The sequence below is a fragment of the Rhyacophila brunnea genome, unplaced genomic scaffold (genome assembly GCF_057557595.1).
Source record: "Rhyacophila brunnea isolate RB1 unplaced genomic scaffold, BYU_Rbru_1.0 scaffold_15, whole genome shotgun sequence".
In the NCBI taxonomy this organism is placed as follows: domain Eukaryota; kingdom Metazoa; phylum Arthropoda; class Insecta; order Trichoptera; family Rhyacophilidae; genus Rhyacophila; species Rhyacophila brunnea.
In genome coordinates this window covers 9,164,723-9,188,912 of record NW_028232806.1, presented here as the reverse complement: position 1 = coordinate 9,188,912, position 24,190 = coordinate 9,164,723, and the positions used below count along the sequence as shown (strand labels likewise).

Sequence of the window (24,190 nt, the reverse complement as noted above, 5' to 3'; positions counted from 1 at the left end):
CTTAATTATGGTTATAATGATGTGACTTTAATTTCACGACGGATGAAAAATTACTTATTGTATTTTAAAGAACTACAAAAATTTTGCGATCGGCGCTATATTATTAGGTGCGGATCCACACTACATTCCCAGTGGTATTACTAGAAAAATAAATTTAATATTTTTAAAAATTTTGAGAAGTTCATAGTGATACGATATTTTTTTAATTGTAATAATATTTTTTCTAATTGTTACAATATTAAATAAAATATGAGACCTTATGTTTTTGCTTTGATAGATAAAACAGAAATCTGCTTTTATCGCTAAGCTTATAATAATGCCTCAGAGAGTACGCTACTAAAATTTTTATGACGTTTGTCAGTATTGTTGACTTATAAAATGATATTGAAAATTTTCCCAAATAAAATGATTCTCAGAAGACTACTAAAAACAGTTTGATTTTAAAAATTTAATCAGAATAAAATGAAAAAAAAACAGTTGAATCATAAATCTCGATATCATTATCGATTTAATATTTAATATTTTTTTAATCCTGACAACTCAGATGACAGGTGTTCCTTCAAAATTGTTCGCCTTCAAAAGGGATGGGCACCATTATTAATTTGATGAGTGAACATTCTTTTCCAACAGTCATAATTATTATTCATTAAGAAACACTATCCGTATAAAAATATTATAATATCATTGGTCTTATTTTGTGTTAATATACAATGTCAATATATTTTATTAAATTTCTTAAAAAAATCCAACTAGACTCAATTTCATTTATTATTGGTATGTATTCTGTAGTGGGGTACAAGGTTTAACCAGATGCGTTGAATTGCAACTAGGATACACAATACCGCTTTAATAAAATTTCTACTTGTAAGCTTTCACATTTTTTCTAATTTCTGCAGTCATATGATTACGCAGTTACTTTACATCGCTTTACAAACTTTATTTCATGCAGTATGCTATAATCATTACGGTTTATTTTTAGATTCTCTACAGCTCAGGTTCTTAAAATGATTACATTATATTGGCACTTAAAAATATCGAAGTACCTACCTACGTACAGAGATATGACTACCTAATTTAACGCCATCCATTAATACATTTTCGCTATACATTGTACCTACTGTTTCCTCTATAAAGATTAGTCTTGTTGATAATAATCATCATAGCAAAATCAATCTTCATCTAGGTTTGGGTATTAGACTACTGACCAAAACAACGAAGTTATGCTCTTGTCCGTAACTTACATGTTTAGATTCTTCAACTACTATATTTATCTTCTGCTTCTTCAAGACTGAAGGTGAACCTTTAAAATAATTATATTTATTTTATCTTTTTTTTAACCATGTCCGCTCCTGATCATATGACAATCCATAGAGTAGAGGTTTGTATTAACAGATTTTTTACGATAAATGAATGTTAGCCACTTGCCCAACCTATTAGGTCCATACTCTGACTCCAACACAAATTGAAAATCGATATGTGTATTCGCCAGACCCAGGATTCGAACATAGGACATGTTGCGACGATTACCACTATTTGAGCTGGAAGGGTAGATGCAAGGAACACAACATTAATGGGAACTGACTTACTTTACCGGGTGTGGTATAATAGACTACTTATTTTAAGTGTGGAATATATGGTATTAACTTAAATACGTGTAATAATATAGGTTTTAAAATAGAAACATTTGTATTAATGTGCATTGAAGTTTGTCACGTAAAAGCAACGCACATTAATATTTGATGGAAGCTGGCGCACTTTGTTTTATTTGGGTTTTATTGCCTGACCGTCATAAAGAACCCTATTTCAAACTCTTTGTTAATAACGATAACATTTATATTTCTATCTTATTATGTTCTGTGGGTAGATGGAAGAGCAAAAGGTCTTCATTAAAAATGAGTCATCAATATTTACTAAAAAGACTTACAGATTGAATCTTTAGTTTCACCGCTTAGTCCCCATCTCTATTAAAGTTAGTTTTTTAGGTCGTGTTTGTAAAGTTGTGTTTGTTGAATTCAATTTACCCAAGTTAGGTTAACTTTTGCGGCGTTGGTGTTTGTTTGTTTATTTACTATATTACTAATCAGATAATATTTATAATATATTTTCCAATCAAATGCAATGTTTATTTCGTAATTGCACCGCAGTAATTTAACTTAAAACACCTTACAAAAATAAGAATGTCGGACGAATTAGCGTGTTGCCCCGGTGGGAGTTCACATGTCCCTCGCAGCCCTAAATCATCCCCTATGATTAACGATGTTAGTAATTTAACCAACATGTTACAGTCGTCTAGTAATTACAAAGAGCTGGATTTAATTGGAACAGGTATTGAAACTTTTATACACACCATAAAATTACCGGTCAATAGAATATAAACAAATAGGTGGGTATATAATATTGATAACAGTTTATTTAAATACCTTCAACGAAGCTGAAATAATTGCAGTCTTTGTAATATATTCTGAACTCTATTTTAACAACTAATGTACCTAGTGTAAAAGAATAGTAGTGTAGTATTTTTAAAAGAAAATACCATAGTTCGAATTATCTGTGTTTTTCGTTTATCCGTGCCGCCTCTCCCCACCATTAGCCCGGATAATCGGTAGTCTACCGTATCTTCTTGTTTCCCGTTAGTTTACCTGACAAGTGTGCTTTTTTTCCTCTGATTTCCACGGCCTACCTCTTTCCAAAAGTCACCCTTCGCCACTGTTGCATCCGATACCTTTATCCAGTTTTGTATTGTAATAATGTGGTACATTTCTTGTTATAGGCGCTTATGGAACCGTATACAAAGCTTGGGACCTTCAAAATCCCGGACACATGGTGGCTTTAAAGAAAGTGCGGATCGCTTTAACCGAAGATGGCATCCCACTTTCCACAATACGAGAAATCACTCTTCTAAAGCAGCTGGATGTGTTTCAGCATCCAAATGTTGTCAGGTACTAAAAATCAAATTATTTAATTAGTATTGTAAATTTGGAAGTCATTGGGCACCTGTCAGATTTTGCTAAAACCCCCACAGCCCCCCCCTCACCTTAAAAATCAATAAAAAACATCCACAATTTTTCGAAGAATTTCTATTGCATATTTTATTCAAATTATCACCATTAATTTCAATATGCGACAATCATCGGTTCTTGTCGGCTTAAGGCATAAAGCCCACCAAAGCGGCGCTCGGTGCGCTCACTACGAAGTAGGCCCCCTCCCACCCGCGCATTACCCTTCACCTATGTAATAAGGGGCACAAGAAGCACAAAATAATTATTATTATCAGTGTCTCTCATAACAAAGCAATAAAAATATTAAATTTCTCGGGGCATGTAATTAATATTCACGATGACATCATTCTACCAGCAAAATATCGGACACGCAATAACTAAACAATGAGTTCACTGTTATTAAATAATGCCTTCTCGCCCGTCTATCGATGACGCTTCCAGAAGCGTGATTTTGCTTGCCGTGTTCAATGAATGGACTCTTTGTATTTTCGTTAATTCGTCCCGCTGAGAAGCCAAACAACGGTGAATCATGGGGCGTGCGGGCACAATGCCTCGTCAAATCCAGTATGCCAGGGCATACTGGATTTGACGTTGTATTTTCGATGATTTACGCTCCACTTGTGAAATTTTGCGCGAGTGCCCCACTCGCTGCGTTAAGTGGGTTTTACGCCTAAGGGGAGCCAGCGGCAAATAAATTTTGAAAATAGCCGATATACTGGATTATTTGTTAAGTTAGGTTAGGCTAGGTGAGGTTTTCATTCTTGAATTCATGAATTTCATGAACGAAAATTGGATATGAAAATAAGCGCGATTCCCGCCTGACTTCCCTTAAACCGACTTGTACCCAATCATCATTTTGTACAAACAGTTTACCATATCGCATTCAGTGTATGATCAATAACTAGCCCTTCCATCGAATTTTACAGTTCGTGTCACGGCCTGACTATAATTATTGGCCTTGGCCGAACAGAAAAGTAATTTTTGTTATTGCTGATATGTATATATTTTGACTTAGACTTCTAGATGTATGTCACGGTCAGAGATGCGAACGCGGCCGCCAACTGGTACTTTTCTTGGTATTTGAACACCTCGATCAGGATTTGGCTTCTTACATAGAGAAGGCACCTATAAATGGAATACCCGCTGATAAGATAAGGGTAAGAACGTTTACATTAAATAAACGATTTTGTACTGTATTATTTCTTAGAGATACATATCTAGCAGCGCACTCCCATATAAAATTAAAACCCAAGCTGTTTAATGATCGGTTATAATTCATCAGTGTCATGTTTTCAAGTAATTTTTTAAACAGTCCCGGTTTATATGGAACTCATTATAAACTGATTATTATAATACATAGTTATAACCATTTTTGCATATAAATGAAAACTGCATTCGATCGCTTTTGCGATACACTTTTATTATTATGTAGTAATTAAGTGAGAAATGATCAAAATCAACCAGTGACGCTTTTGCACGTAATGCCCCCGTATATATATATATATATAGCCAGTTAAGGGATTGCAATACCGAATGAAAATATCAATACCAGTTTTTCGGTATTTACTATTGAACACCGATATTTCTTAAACATTAAAAAAACAGAAGTACGTGCTTATCAATAAATATAGCTAATAAAATCTTTTTAAAATATTATTTTATAGCAAAAACCTACATACTTACATTTATTATGTTGACATTTAAAATATGTATTGATCATAATTGTAGAACTAGTGATTTTTTACAAATAATTGGAATATATTGATAATTTTAACTAGAGCCCTCAAAAGTTAATCAAAAGCAAATAAGTTCGGCTGCAGGAAAAGCTTCTTAAATTCAACGATTATAGAATAATTGAACATTATTGTTTTCATGTTTGTTAATATGATAATTTATCGCGACAATTACTTATATAAATATTATATTTGACGAAATTTGTTTTATTATTTTTTCACCTCTGTTGGATTCACTCAATATATTTGCATTTTAGCAGCACATAACTTATAATTCATTTTTAAAAACGTAAACGAGTGTGCTTTCTTAATACCAAAAATTCCGGTATTTTGGATTTTTAAAACCGGTATTTTGGTATTGATAAATGCTGGAATACCGGTATTGCAATCCCTAAGCCAGTTCAAGTAAGATTTAATACTAGTAAATTCCTCTTTTGACAGATAAACTTTACTAGATTTTATGCACACCATTGATCCATGAATATCTTATTCACATGAAATGATATAAATTGGTTATACCTTTACATTTTGTTGACTTACAGAGCATGTCAAAAGAGATCCTGTCAGGATTAGACTTCCTGCACTCCCACCGAATTGTCCATCGAGATCTGAAGCCACAGAACCTTCTCGTCACTTCTGCAGGCCATGTCAAACTCGCCGACTTTGGACTCGCCAAGACATATGATTTGGAAATGATACTTACCAGTGTAGTAAGTCACAAATAATGAACATAACAAAACATAATTTGTAATAAAAAGTCAACATGCGTCCATTTAATGTTATGTTTATTGTTCTATTAGTAATAATAATAATAATATATTCATTGACATGTTTTCTTTTTCAAGTAAATGGGTAACGTTTTTTAGTCATCTTTACACGATTTAAGAATTAATTCCTCCGTCGCCATCACAAAACAAATTAACGTGTCCACAGCTCGACTTTCGCTCTCCGATTGCCAGCAAGTCCGAAATTTCGTTGCACCTTCAATGCCCTTTTGCTGTTTCAATGAAGTATGCCCTTAAGGCCATGCATTAGTTGAGGCACGGTCTAAAAAGATCGTCGCTAGGCGATGCGCGGATTGCGGGTGGCGGGTGAAAATGACGCCTGTCAAACGAAATATTAATTGTCATATAAATCCAACATACGTCCATTTTATGTTCTGTTTATTGTTCTATTAGTAACAATAATAATATATTCATTGACATGTTTTCTTTTTAAAGTAAATGGGTAACGTTTTTAGTCATCTTTACACGATTTTAGAATTAAATGACCCGTCGCCATCACGCAGCAAAGTGACGTGTTCCTCGGTCAACATTCTCTCAGTGAATGGCAGCGAGTCCAAAATTTCGTCGCCCGTACAGTTGAAAATTATTTGGCGTTTCACTGATGCGTCACCTTAATATAACAGACAGAATATCCGGTTAAATGTTAAAATTGTTAAAAACATCTTGTTAATGTTATACATGTTTAAACTCATGTATCACCGCTTGTAAACAATATTCTGCACATAATAATCACATCATACCTCTCGCACTCGAATTCGAGTCATAATGCGCCGTCCAGCTAATTCACACAGCTGCACAGCAGTTTAATTTAACATTAAACTGCAAATGTTTTGGTTAATATGCACTTCATGATCTTCATATTTCGGCTATTAGCTGTCATTAATTATAAATGCACATTGCAAACAAAAGAGATAGATCTAAAAGTACGAGGGTTGTCCAAGAATTAAAGACCTTTATTCATTTTTGGCGACACGGATGTTATTTCTCAAAAGATGGCAGTACTGGCGTGTAGCGTGGACTTCCCTCTCGAGAACGAGTGATGAGCCGGCTCGGTAGCTGCTTCAGTATAACCTTTGCATCCGTTTGAGATGGACGCTCCGCTGTTGAATCCCGCCGCCGGCCAGCTGCATTCAATTATTCGGTTTCTCAACCCGAAAGGAGTCCACTATATTGAAATCTATCGTCGTCTCACATCCAATTATGATAATGTGACGAACCAGTGGACTGTCAGAAAGTTGTGTACCTACTGAGTTTTCGAGTGGTAGAACGAGTGTTCATAATGAGAAGTGGAGAGGAAGGAGGTCCTAAATTAGTGACCAGAAAATCAATGATAAAGTTCGTGAAGAGAGCCGTCTGACAGTCCATGAGTTCGAAATTTCGATCCCAGACGTCAGTAAGTCTACAATACAAACGATTTTGAGGGGAAAATTGGGGTATGCAAAGGTGTGCTCATTGGGTGCCCAAAATGCTGACGGAAGCTCACAAACAAAATCGTGTGATAATCGCTTAGGAATCTTTTGGACTAATTCAAATTGGTTGTCCTACGTCATCTTACTCATAACCCCGACCTGACGCCGAGTTATTTCCATCTTTTTCTTCACCTAAGGCACATTTGGCCGGAAAATGCATCGAGACCGATGAGGGCGTGGCGGAAGAGATAATGAGAACATTATTGAGGGCGGCGGCGGAGGAGTTCTACGACAAGGGAATTAAAGACCTAGTGCCACGGCTCACCAAGTGTATCGATCGTAACGGAGACTACGTCGAAAAATAGTGGGGATATGTATCTAAAATTTCGTATTCTTTTTTTATAAAATTAAAATTTTCCTGATTTTTTAAATAATAAAGGTCTTTAATTATTGGATAATCCTCGTATATGCAACAAAGAGAAACATGCTCAATTGTGAGAAAGAGATATGATAGTAAGGGATAAGATCAAAATAGTATTATCAGTTGTAGGCTGTGAGAATATACTCGATTGATTATAATTAAGTTTTGATGCCTTTTTGATCATTTTATTGATAAAACAAATAGCAATGGTGATGAAACCTTATTAGACTATGTTGCCAAAATAGGTATTTCCCTTACCTACTGTAATATTGTCAATCTAGTACGGTAACACAAGGTGACATCACTAGAATGGAAAAAAAATATTAGCATCGTAAAGGGAATGTTAACTTACTGAAAATTTTTCATTTTTAACCTTAATACAGGTCTCTTGCCCATGTAAAGTGCATCATTCCATCTTCAGTCGTAATAAAACATGGAGTTCTCATGACAAATCTGTTAAGTAATAGTAATATCTATTTATCATAGCAACTAATACATATAATTTGTCCATGGCGATAGGTTGTTACCTTATGGTACAGACCCCCTGAAGTATTATTGGGGCGAGCGTATCATTCGGCGGTTGATGTGTGGTCAGCCGGAGCTGTACTCTTCGAGCTTCATGCACTGCGGCCTTTATTTCCGGGAACTTCTGAAGTCGATCAACTCGACAAGATATTCAGGTTTGGTTTAGAGATCTTACATGTTTGTTACTTACATAATGTTGTTTTGAATTTGTGTGGGTCAGTGCATTAGGTTGCACAATGTTCTATGACAATATATGAATTGCTCCAATTATAATGGAGTCTCTGGATAACGGACTACAAATTAAATCGATATGCTATGCAGCTACATACTATAAAGGATTGACTTCAGATGTGCCTAAGATCCAATCAACTTAAGAAGCTCTTCCCTGTCAACCAGCTTTTGGGGACATTTTTAGAGGATGTAATCAGCTTTCCCCAATTCTCCACATTGTTTATTTGGTTGACAAAAACAATATGTACATATAGTCTAATATTCTAAGGCTAAAACAATATAAAGACAACTATAACCTGAAACTTGGCCTTGGCGCTACACAATAGCGCAATTGCGTATTGCAAGCAATTAGGCTTATGAACAGTTTATTAATCGGATGATCGTAATTAGCCGATAGGAGCATGCACCATTTTTTTATTGGCTGATTAACTTCAGCCCGCAGTAATGAGTACCAGTGGCGAGGGGTGAAGGTATGCTGTTAAGATTCGACATAAATATGTAGTGCACACTAAATTTTGTCAATCATACTTACTTGTTTTCATTAAACTAAGAAAACAATTTCCAGATGGTGCTGGTTAGTTTTTTAAATTCAATTAAACCCTGCCTAAACCAAACCATAATAGTTATGGTATGCTATGGGCGATCCGACAAAAATAGTACACACTTTTCCAGTCATATTTTTTTTTTCATTGAATTAAGATTATGATATTCCAGATGGTGTTTAGTTTTTTAAAATTAATTAATCCCTGCCTACCAAAACCATAATCGATAAAAAATATTCTTGTATCTATAAAATACCCAATATTATGTATGGTTTAATGGCATAATTTTAGATATTTTATAGGTAAAGGAATATTTTTTCTACTGTGGCTTAAGATTATGCAGTGTTTAATTGATTTTAAAAAAAAAAAAACTAACAAATACTCTAAACATTGTAGTCTTAGTTCAATGAAAACAAATACGTTTGACGGACAAATTTTATTGTGCACTGTTTATTCCACCCATCGCCACTGTTATTTACATATATTCAAGTTATATCTGCTGGTATATAGTGGTCATCTGAGGAACTAAAAATAGCCAGTGCTCTTTCATATGCATCTCTTTGCCCCTCCCCACCCACTTAATTTCTTTTGTACTACATACATATAGAGCTTGAACGCATCTTTTTGACCAATACCCGGTGTCAATACGATACTGATAGCTGGTATTCAGGCACCCTTAGTCACTATCCAGGTTAATTTTGTTTTTTTTTTTCTGTGATCAATTTAATTAATTAATAAATTGCCATTACATTTACAGAGTAATCGGCCGGCCGCCATTGACAGAGTGGCCAGAAAACTCTACTGTGGTGTGTGAAAATTTCTCCGATCATCCCGCCAGAGATTTAAGTGAAGTTTGTCACAGAATAGGACAGAGTGCAAGGGATTTACTACAGGTATGTTTTTATCCAAGCATAATATGGCGTGCATTGATCAAAAAATGGCAGTGAAACACTAGATCAGTCATATTCAAACTATACGCCGACTGTTTGATTTGAAAAGCTCGTCTACCGCCGATTACCTATAATACATTGTGTTTTTTGCATTTATAAAGCTTACAAGCAATCTTTATATGTGAGGCTATTAGTTTCAAAGTCAGCTGCCTCCATTTTTAGTATTTTTGATATTTTTCTTGATTTTGGTTCTGTAAGTACTTTTCCTTACGTAAGTTTTTTTCTGACACCCACGGTGGCCGCGTGGCTTAAGCGTTGGACTATCACGCCGTGGGTCCCAGGTTCTAATCCTGGGTCTGGCAAGTACACATATTGTTTTTCAATTTGTGTGTGAGTCAGGGTATGGACCTAATAGGTTGAGCAAGTGGCTGACATCCATTTCTCATAAAAAAACAAAATCTGTTAATACAAACCTCTACTCTGTGGTGGCCCATATGATCCTATTAGGCTCGGACATGGTCTGAAAAAAAAAAGTACTTTTCCATCGTTATATTATTATGTATTCATAAACTATCAAATACAGCTCCATCTGCTAATAAAATAATATTAAATCGTTGATTGCAGAGTCAGTTGTGTTCGTCAGCCACCGTTTTTCTAATTATTTTCTAGTTTTACAGAAAGAAAATATTATATTTACAGTCACGTGTTTGGTGGTATACAACCCACCAAACCAAGGTACAAGTGATTATTGTACTCAATTTATAAATTAATATTAGCTTTATTTGTTTGCGTGTTACAATTACTATTAGTGGAAATTTAATCTTTGCCTTAATCATGTTATCTAATAAAAATTGTTTCCTTTGAAGGATATGCTGTCATTCGACCCTTCACGGAGACCTACCACACAAGAATGTCTCCTGCATCCGTACTTCACCGAAGAACCTATTTGCTAACACCTTCGTCTCTTCAAAATCATGCCTGCATAGTGGTTTTGAATCTTAGAAGTTAACCTAAAAACTAAATGTAATAATTTTACAACACAAAGGTTATATCTATTTCAAATGAGGCTTCGGACTGCCACCATGAGATTGACTTCATAAATAAATAGTCTTATGCTCTTGAATTATCGAATCTGAGTTCAGTGGATCCATAATTATAATCATGAGCTATGTAGCTATGTGATTTTTTAAAAATTGGATATGGTATCAATACTCTTCATCGGCAGTGTAGAGTGCTTCGGAGCTGTCCCACATTTTGTAATTAATTGATTTTCAATGATCTAATCATTTTCAACAACATTGATTTCTCATCTGGGGTCGTCCATAAATGACACGGTTTACAGTATTTTTCGACCCCGACCTCAATATCAAACTTAGTCACAAAATCTTTTACCCCCCTGTATAAATTATTCCCCCCTATTCGTTATAAAACAGTTGCATTGAAAATAATTGCTTTCAGTTTGTATAATATTCTCATGGAATATTTCCATGTATTGATAAATCGAAAAATATCAATTCACAGGGCATCTATTGATAAGGTTGATTTTCTGTGGTAAATCAGAAATGTTTTGAAATTTTAGTTTCTTGATAATTTACAAACATTTTACTAAAATTTAAAAATATCCAAAAGTTGATTACTTATCTGATTTACCACAGAAAACCAAATGTACAAACAGCCGCCCTGAGAATAAATGTTTTTCGATTTATCAACATACTCACGCCATACACCGATTTTATTCTTGTAAAAAATGCCTACAGTTTGTTTTGCGACATCACATTTTCTACAACCTTCAGTGTCAGATTATTATAATTATGTAGGGCCCTCTAATGTATATTTTGAAACTGCGATTTTATATGAATAGTTATTGATACCAGCTTACTTTTCTATACTAATAGATTCAGAATCTGTAATTTTTTGAATCCACTTGTATCTTAATTCAGTAAAGCTTTTTATAACCCAATATTAATCATTAACTAGCGTTGCTAATAATACTGAAAGAACAATTAAATTGCAGTCAAAACTAACATAAGCAAACGAGATGTTAATTTCAGTTAAATATTTGTTTTGAAAGAAGTATTTGTGACATTCATGTTTGGTTAATAAAAATTACATTATTTTGGAGCCCATGAAATAGGTATAACCAATTCTGATCATGTAATATTGACAGTTTTAAAAAAAACTTGGAAATCAATATTTCATATTGTCAGTCTATCTTTGTAAAAGTTGTAAAACCCATTTTGATAAAAAATAAGATTATTATTCAATACACAGGTATTATCAAAACAACAATAGCAAACTAATAACAAAAAAAGTTGTTTATCGCTTTTTTGAAACTATTTTTTTTAAATGTTTACAAGGTAGACTGATGATATTATTAATTATACTTTAATTGACTAGTTTGTACCACCGTTTATAATGCCATAAAAATTGTGCAAATGAGGCCAGCGTAGGCATATGCAGCGGATCATAATTGAACAGCTAATATAAATTACCAATTCGTTGAATGCTCGCGTAAAATACAGCTGTATTTTTATATGATTTGATCGTACATATGAAATACAACTGTATTTTATTCATTTGTCGAGTATTAAACGTTAAATTTACTTAATATTTTCATGCGTAACAAATATCTTCCTATTTTTTTACCTCTCCGCGGCTGAATAATTACCTATATGTTGTAAAATACGTGTGTTTAGGTACAATGCACACTGAAATTCAACTCGACATCAACAAAGCCAGAAATCATTATTGATAGCTGCGTCAGCTTTGTTGCAATTCTCTCTTGCGCACACAGCTGCGACACAGACAGAACACAACATCCTGTCAAAACTGATAAATGTCATTGTACATCAGTTAGAAACAAACGAATGCATAGTGTTCCAATTGTTTGAAGGATATTTCTTAACCTGATTATGATCACTGCCATTAGTTGTCAATTTTGCTCTCTTGTGATTTGACGGACAGTGTTGCCAACCATACTATATTTTTGTTTCACTGAAAAATGTAAAATGTAATAATTTACGCTGAATATACCAAAAATACTATAATATTGAAGTATTCAATTTGAAAAATATTCCTGCACTATAGTTTTTTCACCTTTGTACTATAATCACCATAAAAAAGATGGTAACACTGTCTGACACGATTATGTATACTACTGTACTAGCTCGGAAGACAACTATCAAGCTGTAAATAATGATGGAATATTGCATACGATATCAGTGGGTCTATTCTATACACAAGGCGACTATCGATTAGTTTATCATAATTATGTATTGAGGTATTATACTTGTTATAATAAGTTACCCATCAAATTTGTCTATCTCGCTCTAAAAGTTAACACAGCCAAGAGAGCACGTTTTGACAATTTAGACGGTTAACTTATTGTAACAATTAACAGCCACAATACATAAATATGATAAACTACCATCGATAGCCGCCTCGTGTATAGAATAGACCCACTGGTGTGTTTTTCAACCAAAAATGTTGCATTTCGCTGTTACATGTGTTTTGTGAATACCAACAAATTCAATGTCTTGCAGTCAAGACGAGTTTGTATGTGTGACCGGCTTATTCGTGCTTTCATCTATCTGTGTAAGATATCTGTCATCCAATTGTCTCGGCATCAGATCGCCCTAGACCCTGGGCAATAAGTCGTCTAGAAATTCCTTTGTTCTTTATCGTAATACAAACCGGCCACCATGTAGAAGTCATACTGTACCACTTAAACGGCAATTTAATATTCTGTTAAAGGATTTCAAGTCTCATCAGGACAATTAACACCCGCAGTATGCGTGTTGACTCCACCCATTAGTGTTATGTACTACATATTGCTCCCTCCTAAAAACAAACACTTATTTGTGTCCACTATTATATTTAGTACAAATTTCACGTTTGTTTGCTGAGTTTTATAAATAGGAGGGGATATTATTTGCATTTATTTATGCATGATTGAGTAATAATATGTAAACTAAATGCCTTAAAAATAATGTGAAAACAAATAGGGCGACATTAATTTATTTGCTTTTCTAATATTTACACGATTATATTATCGTAATGTGTACTATTAATAAAATTGGACAGCCCTATTAGGTAAATCATTTTTTGTTTCATAATATCTGCACCTTAGAGGTAAAGTGTCAGTCGTACTTGAAGAAGCTAACATGGACGGTAAAGGTTAGAATCAAAATCTACCTGTTGTTTTCTTCGGTTATTCACTTCCGATTTTTTTGAAGATAATATATTTATTGTCTTAATGGTTAGTTATTTAGCAAAAATTCTATATTATAGTATGTTACGCCGTATCAAACGAGCGAATGTTTGTTCTTCCCCCTTTCCAGTGAAATTCTTTTGACGTAAACGCTTTTTGTTGAGCGAGCATAAGAATTTCGCTGGAGTGGGGAAAAAACAAACATTCGCTCACTTGGTCTAAATGCGGCTTTGGATAATTAACATAACTCTTCTAATTTTAATCGTAATTTTTTTTATAAAATGTTAGTTATATTCTTTGTCTATCAATATAATCTTATATTGTTTTAGATATATTGAGTAAAATTGTTTTAAAAGTAAAATCATCAATATGTGTTATGTCAACTTCAATGAGGTACCAGTGTCCAGTAGGTAAGGATCGCAGCCTTAAAATAGTTATAACTATATTGACCTCATCCTATAACTCAGTCAGAAGATATTTGTGTGTGCGTTAAGAGCAATAACCATAATTAAATACGCAGTTAAGTCCGCAACAAAAAAACAACAGTAGATATTATACTACCCTGCTAAGTTAAAAGACAGTGTTATTGGTTTTAGTGAATTGAGAACCCAAGTTTTAAACTACCTTTTCTCTTATATTCTGTAAAATTATTGGATTGTTTTGACATAATTTCTATATAGACACCGTCTTTTTATTTAGCAGAGCAGTATTAATAGCTGAGATAATTTTCTTATTAATAAATTTTGTGATTTTAATATACGATTCGAGAGAACTCGAAAATCTGATATCAGATGTAAAAACCCAAATTTGTCTAAAAGTATACTTTACCTCTGAGGTCCAGATATAATAGACTCAGTTTAAAAGAAAACATGTGTAGATCATATTGCAGGAAAGACCCAATACTAATTATTCAATTATTTTCAAAATTATGGTAGTTTAAACACGTCAAAATTTTAGCAGACTAATTTATTATTGTATACATAAATACTGCTGCATGTTCATGTTTGTCTGTTAAGGCAGAAACACATTATTATCACGTCATGTGAGCACAGGTGAGTACACCATAAGCTCATGCCACGGATAAAAATTGTACATACGTGTATCAAAACCACACTCACGTTACCTCACTTATATCACGTCGCACCATAAATCTCACACGTAATAGAATGTATTTTTATTTTATAAAAATTTTCAGGTCACTGATCTCACATAATTATCTTTGTTTTCAGTGATTTAGAAGGGAGCTACAAATATTAGGTAATTGACACAATGTTTTTGTAGGTTTTTAGTTTTTATTACGTATTGAATGTTGTGATGGTTCTAGCATATGAGCTCATGTGACATGATAATAATGTATTTCTATCTTTACTTTCTGCGTAACTTCATCCAGTTGACTGTCTATAATTTGGCCAAAACATTAATGTAGTTATATAACCTTTTATGTAATCATCAAGGGATCACCCTTTTGTGAAAGTGTTGATATCTTAAGCCGATGATTTGATTTTTGTTGGTCAACTTTGCTTTCCACCTCTACCAACAAAATCGCTTTCATGTACAGTAATAAATCTATGGACCATTCCCAACTTAATTTATTTGCAGATGCCATTTCATTAAGATCAACAGATAAAACAGCTTCGATAATGGCAACTTACGATTTTACAATCGAAAGTTGATATAACAGTCTACCTGTTTCAAGTCAGTTAAAACAACTAATCAACTCTGTTGACATTAATGTCATGTTCTCACATCTAAAATTTTGTTGATCAACTGTCTGTTGAATGTTGAGCAAGAAATTGATAGGAATCTTCCCACATATCAGTTTAAGTTGAATCAAGAGTCATAATCGAAAAGGTAACTAGTGAATTTATTAGGGAGTTCATTAACATCGTTTGTTCGACCACTTTAAAGCTTTTTTGGATGACAACAGTCAACTCGTCATATTTAAATCGAAACAAGTTATTCCGACGTGACAATGCATTGTCCGACTCAAATAATTGATTCACAGTTGAATCGACTAAAAGTAAAAAGGACCTTAATTTCATTCAACTCAACTAACAATTTGATCAACTTTATTGAAATACGGTTCCTACTTATCAATTTAGTTTCAATAGACAGTTGATCGATAAAAATCAACAATTATTAAGGAATTAAGTTGATCAACAAAAATCACTTTGTGGGAACACTGCTTTAGGTATAAAATTATCTTCAAATAATAATATTTTCTATTACATAGATATATTATGTAATGTGTATCTTGTAATATATTTTTATTTCTATATCTTTTAAATGTATTTTTGTGTTGATGGCTTGTTTTTATAAAATGCGTACTTCTGATTATAGTGCTCTTTGTATACATTTGTGTTCTCATGTTTCAATAATTTTGTTTGTGTGTGTTTTTGCATATGTTTATTTAGTAACATTGTTATAATAATAATTATTCTCTTATTAAGTTAAGTTAAGTTAAGTTAATTATGTTTAAGTTTGTCCAGGTTTTTAATAACGTGCTGTCCAATAATTTGTAATGAATATTCGCGCCTTCAGTGATCATAACAATAGTTATTAATGTTAAAAAATTGGAATACACTTTGTGCCTTAGTGACTGTTTACTCTCAGCACAATATTCTAGAATAGTGTATAAACTGTGTTATTTTTGGAAAGTTTTATTGACTTCAATAACTATAACATTTTGCTTATTTTTATTACAGAAATTGATAATAATTGATGTAATCTAATTTAGTTACCCACTTAATAATCTTCTACGACTGCTTTGGTCATCTCGGCAAAAAAAGGGCTACTGTCTGTTTATCTCAGACGCCTAGCTGCCTCGCCTACAAAATATGCTTCAAATAATCCTCTCAAGGCATTCAGCGTTTATCTGGTAAATCGTGATTTTATAAATGCTGATTGTCTTTCGAGAATTTTTGTCAAATACTTGTTTGCATTTTTCTCCGTCAAATAAAAATCAAGCCTCTTTATCATGATATAATTTTAGCATTGGATCATATACTTACTTATTTTATGTTATTGTTATCCATTGGAATAAAGTGGAATTTTATTAGATGGGTAACAGATTATGTAATCATTTCATAATAATATCAAAATGTACCACTTCAAGATGTAATGTTAAAATAATCATTCAATTAAAATCAGGGCTTCGAATCGTTACTTTTTTCATAACAGTTTTTGTTCCGGTTCAAGTAAAAATATATATATCAGTTTGGTTCCAGTTTTCATTCTGAAAAAAATAACAGTTTTCGGTTTTTGGTTCAACTCCGAATGATTACTTTTAAATGTTTTTATTTTATTAAAAATTTATTTTCTACAATCATTCAGAACATTTTATGGTACCTACTTCTATGATAGCCCAGCGCCACGTTCCGAAACCAATGGTTATGCTGCACCGCACGGGACCGTAGCCATAATTTTTTTAAATAACATGTTATAATAATGGATTTTTGGGTTTCCACCGTGTGTACTTCTTCCTTCTTTCCTCGACGTTTCGGGCTCGTTGCAGAGGCTATATCTCATACCTCTGCAACGTGCCCGAAACGTCGAGGAAAGAAGGACGAAGTACACACAGTGGAAACCCAAAAATCTATTACGATATAAAACAACCGTGTAAGTCTCATATAACATGTTATAAATTATGAGAATTATGTCGAGATGCGTCACACGATCGTGAATGATTTCTTTGCGCCTTCAATTTGACGTGCATATTTCAAATGGAAAACAACAGCATATTTATTTCATATAAATATGTGTTACGCTTGCATCTACGACATCTGAAGTGAAGAGTAAGATCATGTTAACGCGCATGTTTGAACATGTACTGAACTGAAAAAACTGTTATTTTTTTCAGGTTTTGTTCCGTCAAAAATAACGGTTTATCCGGTTTTTGGTTCAACTCCGGTTCGAAGCCCTGATTAAAACACATTCTCCATAATACTCAACATTAATATTTTGATGATTCAAACAGATCTGAAACATACATGAAACTATTTTTAGGTTAAGGTTTTACAATTTGAATTTCCTCGTAATGTTAACATGATATCAAGATTAATCTCAATTTACAGTCGAGTGCCGTCTATATTTTGTCAGTAATAGAATAAATTATGATTAATTATTGTAAAATAATATTTTCAATGAATGCCATGTTTTTTTGTAATGTGACATTGATACCTAACCTGTCTAAAGATTTGTGGACTATGATGCCATCCAATTGTAATATAAAAAATCATAAGGGTAATCCATTTATAATAAAATTAGAGGATGAAAAATGTATCACGTAGGTAGGTAAAACTTTTTTTGAATACATACATACCAACATTAATTATACCATTGAAAAAAATTGCATATGTATAGTGTTTGTTATCTTTAGATAGAGGGGTATCAATTTAATTATATTTATTTTGTAAACATTAATTTAATTTAATAAATAAAAATAGTTTATAATGCAATACAATGTATATTTTATTTTTGAGATTGATAACTATTTTGGTGTACTTGAAATAATGCTTTAAAATCTTTAATACAAAATATTATATTGATACTTACTTATTGCGTCAGCGAAGCCATTCTATACACAAAGTGGCTATCGACGTTAGTTTATCATATTTGCTCAATTGTTAACAGCCCCTCTTGGCTGTGTTAACTTTTAAAGCTGGATACACATTTTTGACAGCTTAGACAGAATAGACCTACTGGAATCAAATAGCTCCTCTTTAAAACACCGTAGCTGAGATCGCTTTACACAGTCGCCTTCAACAGGGTCTCATTGCAGTTGACCGTCATACAACGGCACACCAATATTACTAGTGGCCTGCAGTTGTATATTATTATGTATATAATCAGGTTCGGTCTTCAGGCAATCAGGCCCCAGGCGGATCCAGGGGTCACAAGAATATATAATTGTAACCACAAAAAAAAGTTTACTTCTAATTTGAGTCAAATATGTGATTTCTGAACGATTTAAGATGCGGATAGGTGTGAATGAACGGCTTATAAAATGTATCAGTATAAAGGGCAGTACTGAGGGGAAGCTTGTTGACTGCAGGCAGGTCGGAAAGAAACTTGAGCATAGCTACATTGCAGAGTAACTCGCGTGGAGATATCTACGCCATTAACAAGATTTTCAATGGATTTCTTATGCCTAGGGGTTTTCGCAAGTATTCCAATCGGGCCTCGTATTTGATAGGATCCCGACCCTGAATACAGTGCCGAGGAGCAGAGGTAGGCTGTTAAGATTTGACATAAATAGTGCAGACTAAACTTTGTCAGTCATACTTATTTATTTTCATTGAACTAAGAGTACAATTATTTGTAGATGGTGTTGGATAGTTTTTAAATTTCAATCAAACCCTACCTAACCACACCATAGTGGTTCAGGTATGCTACGGGCGATCCACCGAAAATAGTGCACACTTTTTCAGTTGTACTTATTTGTTTTCGTTGGATTAAAAATATGGATGGTGTTGGCTTTTTTTTTTTTTAATCCTCCAAACCACAATCAATAAGAAATATCTTGAATTATGTATGGTTTAATGTCATAACTTTAGATAACTGAATATTTTTTACTATTATCTGCTGTGGATTGGGTTAGATCAGGTTTAGTTGAATTTTAAAAACTAACAAACACTATCTGCACATTGCAGTCTTAGTTCAATGAAAACAAATATGTTTGATTGACAAAAGTTTACTGTGCACTATTTATGTCAGATCTTAACAACCTACCTCCACGACAGCTCTTGTGGTGCAGTGCATAAGCGCTGGCCTTCCATCTGGGAGCTCTGGGTTCGATTTCCGATGAGGACACAATACATATTTCATGTGATTTTCTCAAAGCCTGGGTGTTTGTGATTGTTCAAAGTTACTAACAACCACCTTGTACGAAAAAGCAAGGACATGGTTATTAATAATTACATAAAATAAAAACAACCTACCTCCATTCTTCGCCACTTCTGTATACAATATACCTATTAATAGCGCTCGAAATGGAAAAGTTTACGAACCGAAGATATTAACATAGTAATGAAGTTATCAAATTTTATGTGTATTTTATAAAAATAAGTATGTTAGAATTTTTGTTACATGGCTTATCTAGCTCTGACGGTTAAATTATATTTTCCACGAGACAGAGTGATAATTTTACTGATTTTCCGAATCGGAACGGCGCTCCGGTCCATTTGGAGCCCTGCCTATTAAACTTATCACTGCCAGCCAATTTTTACTAGGCTACTTTTTACTACTCTTGTAGGCCAGCTATTTTCGAAATGAATTAAATCCTTTAAAAAATATGAAATAGGAACGGAATGATAAATATTTGTGAAAACTTAGCAACACAACATGTTTATCAAGTTTATCGTGAATATTTTCACACTAAAATGATAAATATTGTTTAGAAAATATACACAGAATGTTTATTCAGAAGTTATGACGTTTACAAGAACACGCGGATATATTCGTCCGTGGCCTGATGCGACATACATGCTTTGGCGAGTTAATTCGTCCGTGGCACGGATCAGGTTAATGATCAAATGTGATGTAGTCCTCTTCTCTTTTCTCCTGACCCCGAATGAATGAATGACAAAAAATTATACAATTGACAATTTTATTTTTCTTCATTATGAGGATGGGAATTAAGAAAAAGATCGAATTAGTTTCCATTAGACATTTATTTATGTTTTACATTTACAATAATATTATACTTTATGTCTTATGAATATAGCTAATATCTAAAATTAAACTAATGACCTTAGTCTATCAAAAATGGCTGACTATCAGTTCACACGGTCTATTAATTATACTGGTAAATGCTCACGAAATTCCACATTCAGGATTACACCATTTTAAGTATTAAAAACTCTTTTAGGTGAAATGATAGATATCATTTTGAGAGTTTCATTGTTACAACAATGCCAATAGTAACGGCATTTCGATAATTAACCCACAAAAAGAATATTTCATATTTTATTATTTTGTCACATTGTATTACGTTTCCTAATGCTAATGGTAGTTTATAATAAACTTATGATGTAAAATCAGTTCTGCTCCATTACAATATAATATAATATATAATTATTATTTTGATAATGCATAAAATTAATCATGATATTAGTTGATACATTTCTTACAATTACAATAATAAGTAACTGTTTATTGAATAATTTGTAAACATGCCATCGCAAAAATAATGGTTTAATAAAAGACAACACATTCTAAATATTTAATTATGGGATAGCTACTTTTGATTTTATGAATCTGACATATTATTATTTATTATAATTCTGTTTCAAATATTATAAAACAGAATTTATTCAATATCTGAATTCATACAAAGATTAGTTTGAATTCTCAATAAATTACACGATGTTACATAGTCAATATAGCAATCTCATGATAATTTCATAAAAAACATCAACACATATTACATAAAGCATCATTTACTTTGTCATTAAAAACATGATAATAATTAATATATTTTCAATCCATGTAGATAGTATTAATAATTTAATACATTAATTAGATTTCATCTGACATTTAGAAGTAAGAAGGTAAGTATCAAATAGTTGCAGGCGCACACAAGGGGTTTCAGATCCACACCATACCCAGAAAAAAATACGAATTATATAAGTAAATGAAATATTACTTCTTATTGTTCATCAGAACTTCAAGACTGTCTAATGATTGGATAAATGAATGATTTGGCAGTCAAACCCCACTCCTCTCGGTATTCTACGACACGCAAGACTCATGACACTCATAAATTAGTGCGTCTGAGCCATCCAATGTGTGCTTTAATTATCTGATTAGGTATGTCCAACAGACAAGACAACATGGACGACACAAACTGGCACAAACAATCATAATAATTATAACCGTCGGGTAAGCCACGAGCATTCGATAACCACTTGTGGATGCAATAACTCATAGGTGAACGCCCTTAATTATACATGCCGGCAAGATGTTTATTGCTAGACTAAGTGTCTGAGTATGAGAAATGTATCTGGAAAAGTCTGCTAGATTTTCTTTACCCTTATTATGGATACTTTTTCAACATAGACCCCCACCAAACCATTTTCCTTCATGTGCGCCTAAATAGTAGTCGTATTATAATAATATTATAAATTAGAATATAACATGTATAATACATAAATGTCTAAATATCAAAATTAGTGACAGATATTAGATTTCAAGTTAATTAAATCATATATTTTTGAAATGATTAACTTTACTTATGATGTCACAAATAAATATTTTTTCATAGCATCAATATGAACAAGGTTCTTTAGAACATAATTATTTAGGAAATTAGTGGATATTATTAATAAGGTTTTCTATTTATTACATTGTAATTACAGAAAGGAACAGAGTTCATCAATTCTCTGGATTTTTGTTACAAAAAATGTATATAATCCAGAAAACATTGCATAAAGCTAAATATTATATTAGTAAAAATAATATTATAATGTCGCATTTTCGAATCATTTCATTTTTCGTGGTCGAAGACGCAAACCATTTTAAAATTTAGAAATAGTAAACTATACAAGAAGTTTGTACATAAAAAAATCGCTAGATGGCAGACGTCGCTCAGCGAGAGATCAAATTGAAAAAATAAACAATACAGTTTGAAGAATTATTTTTTAACTTCGCCGTTATCAATTCTATCATCAATGGAATTGCTATTTTTTAACGATGTCTCTCGATTATCTGCATCCGGTGTTGGATCAGTCGCATCTTGAACAATTTCACTTTTAGAGTTATTATCGTCTACGACTACATCTGGCGATTTTGTTTTCGCGCCAACTTTTGATTTTCGAAGCGTGTCAATCATGATTTTGTTCAAATCCAGCGTATTTTGATCGTAGATTGTATGATCATGGACATCTCCCCAACTCGCCGAAGACAATCTATCACCTTCTACAGGCTTGGTAGGTACTATTTCTTCATTCGGTTGCTGGGCCTCGGGAGACATTTCCAACTCGACTGTTTCCATTCCTGCATTTGATTCAGGTATATCCATTTCTCCGGCGTCGGCACATCTGTTCAAGAAATTTAGCATCCTCTCTCTGTATTCTTCACTGCTTTCTCTATGCAAGAATTCTGCGTTTTTATTGTCTTTGGCTCCCGAAAACACTAAGCGGCCATCTGCATTTCTGTTCAAGAAGAATCCTCCATTTTCTTGCTGCGATCTGAAAAACTTTTTTATTTTGTTGTTTTTCGGGTGATGCTCTATCAAATCTGGTTCTGGCGGCAGTATCTTTGTATTCTTCGGCAAATGCTTCGTGTTGTTGCCTTTGATTTCCGTCACGACTTGGACTGTCACTCCGCCCCTTCTGGTTTCCAAAGATTCGTCGTCCGGATAATCTGCCCACATTCCATCCCAAGCTAATTTTAAGCTTAACAACGACCACAAAAGTTCTACCGCAGCCGCTATTAAAATATTTACCGATAAAACACTTCTTGTTTTATTACTTTTTGAATTCTGACCCAAAAGCGGAATATTCTGTGATTTCAGATCGTCAACTGGGACCTTAATCAAATAAAACCATGAGCGATTACCACTGGCAACATTCTGACTTTCTTCAGATACCACTTTCACTTTTCCGAAAAGATTTCCGTCAGAGAAATAATCAGAGAATCCGAGGGAGTCAGCAGAAGAAGTAGCAACCCAAGTTACCATGGCTGTTAAAGCGGCAACGGATGTGGCTGTTGACAAAAGTGACGCCAGGAAAAACCATGCGATATTTCTATCAACATACCAACGCCTGGAAGCCAAGAGAGCAGCTAAACCAGCAATCATAGAACCACCTCCCAAAAGGCATGGTGCCAGAATCAAGGACATCGAATAGCTCATACCACAATTGTAATCAGAAACTATTCCGTCTTCCGATATTTCAAAATCATCAAACGATCCACTGTCACCTTCTGAAGTGAAGTTGAGACTTTGTACCACAACTCCATCGACTTCTTCGAAGTCTTCTGTATTCTTCAGATAATTTCTGTCCAAATACGGTGGATAAGCTGCTATGGCGGCATCTCGCTCAATATTGAACGGACTAGAAAATACGAGGCACGCTAAAAGAAATGCTGTACTCGCTAATGCAAGATGGACACATGCCAGTCCAAGAACTGTCGATGCTGAGTACCGTCGTTCTGAAGGATATAGACCCCGAGGGTCGAACTGTCTTTTTACTTTTATTGTATAAATGTGCTCCATCTTGTTTGGTGATTTAAAATATTAATTTATTTAATCACAAGGGCCCAGCGGAACACATTTTCGTGTGTACGAAATTTCACCTTTCACTTTCAGTCAACGTAAATCGCACACAAGTTGTTCGGCACTTATGTTGTTTATACACTGTGTCCACGTGCGTTACGATAGTACACGTTTAATTAAACGTGTTTTTCGCCGTCTTGAAACAATCACTTAGCACGTTTGTACAGTT

The 24,190-nt window shown here is 33.5% G+C and overlaps 2 protein-coding genes across 2 annotated transcripts; one reads left to right on the top strand and one right to left on the bottom strand.

The window, feature by feature from the left end:
- Positions 1-1,975: 1,975 nt before the first annotated feature.
- Positions 1,976-12,569, top strand: Cdk4 (Cyclin-dependent kinase 4). The gene is made up of 7 exons (XM_085942973.1): positions 1,976-2,325; positions 2,771-2,939; positions 4,015-4,156; positions 5,275-5,442; positions 7,867-8,027; positions 9,403-9,538; positions 10,402-12,569. The coding sequence occupies exons 1-7, from the start codon at positions 2,178-2,180 to the stop codon at positions 10,486-10,488; spliced, it is 1,011 nt and encodes a 336-aa protein (XP_085799099.1). The 5' UTR covers positions 1,976-2,177; the 3' UTR covers positions 10,489-12,569.
- Positions 12,570-20,397: 7,828 nt separating this feature from the next.
- Positions 20,398-23,962, bottom strand: LOC147074900 (uncharacterized). Its single transcript, XM_085943154.1, has one exon. The coding sequence runs from the start codon at positions 23,959-23,961 to the stop codon at positions 22,378-22,380; it is 1,584 nt and encodes a 527-aa protein (XP_085799280.1). The 5' UTR covers position 23,962; the 3' UTR covers positions 20,398-22,377.
- Positions 23,963-24,190: the final 228 nt, after the last annotated feature.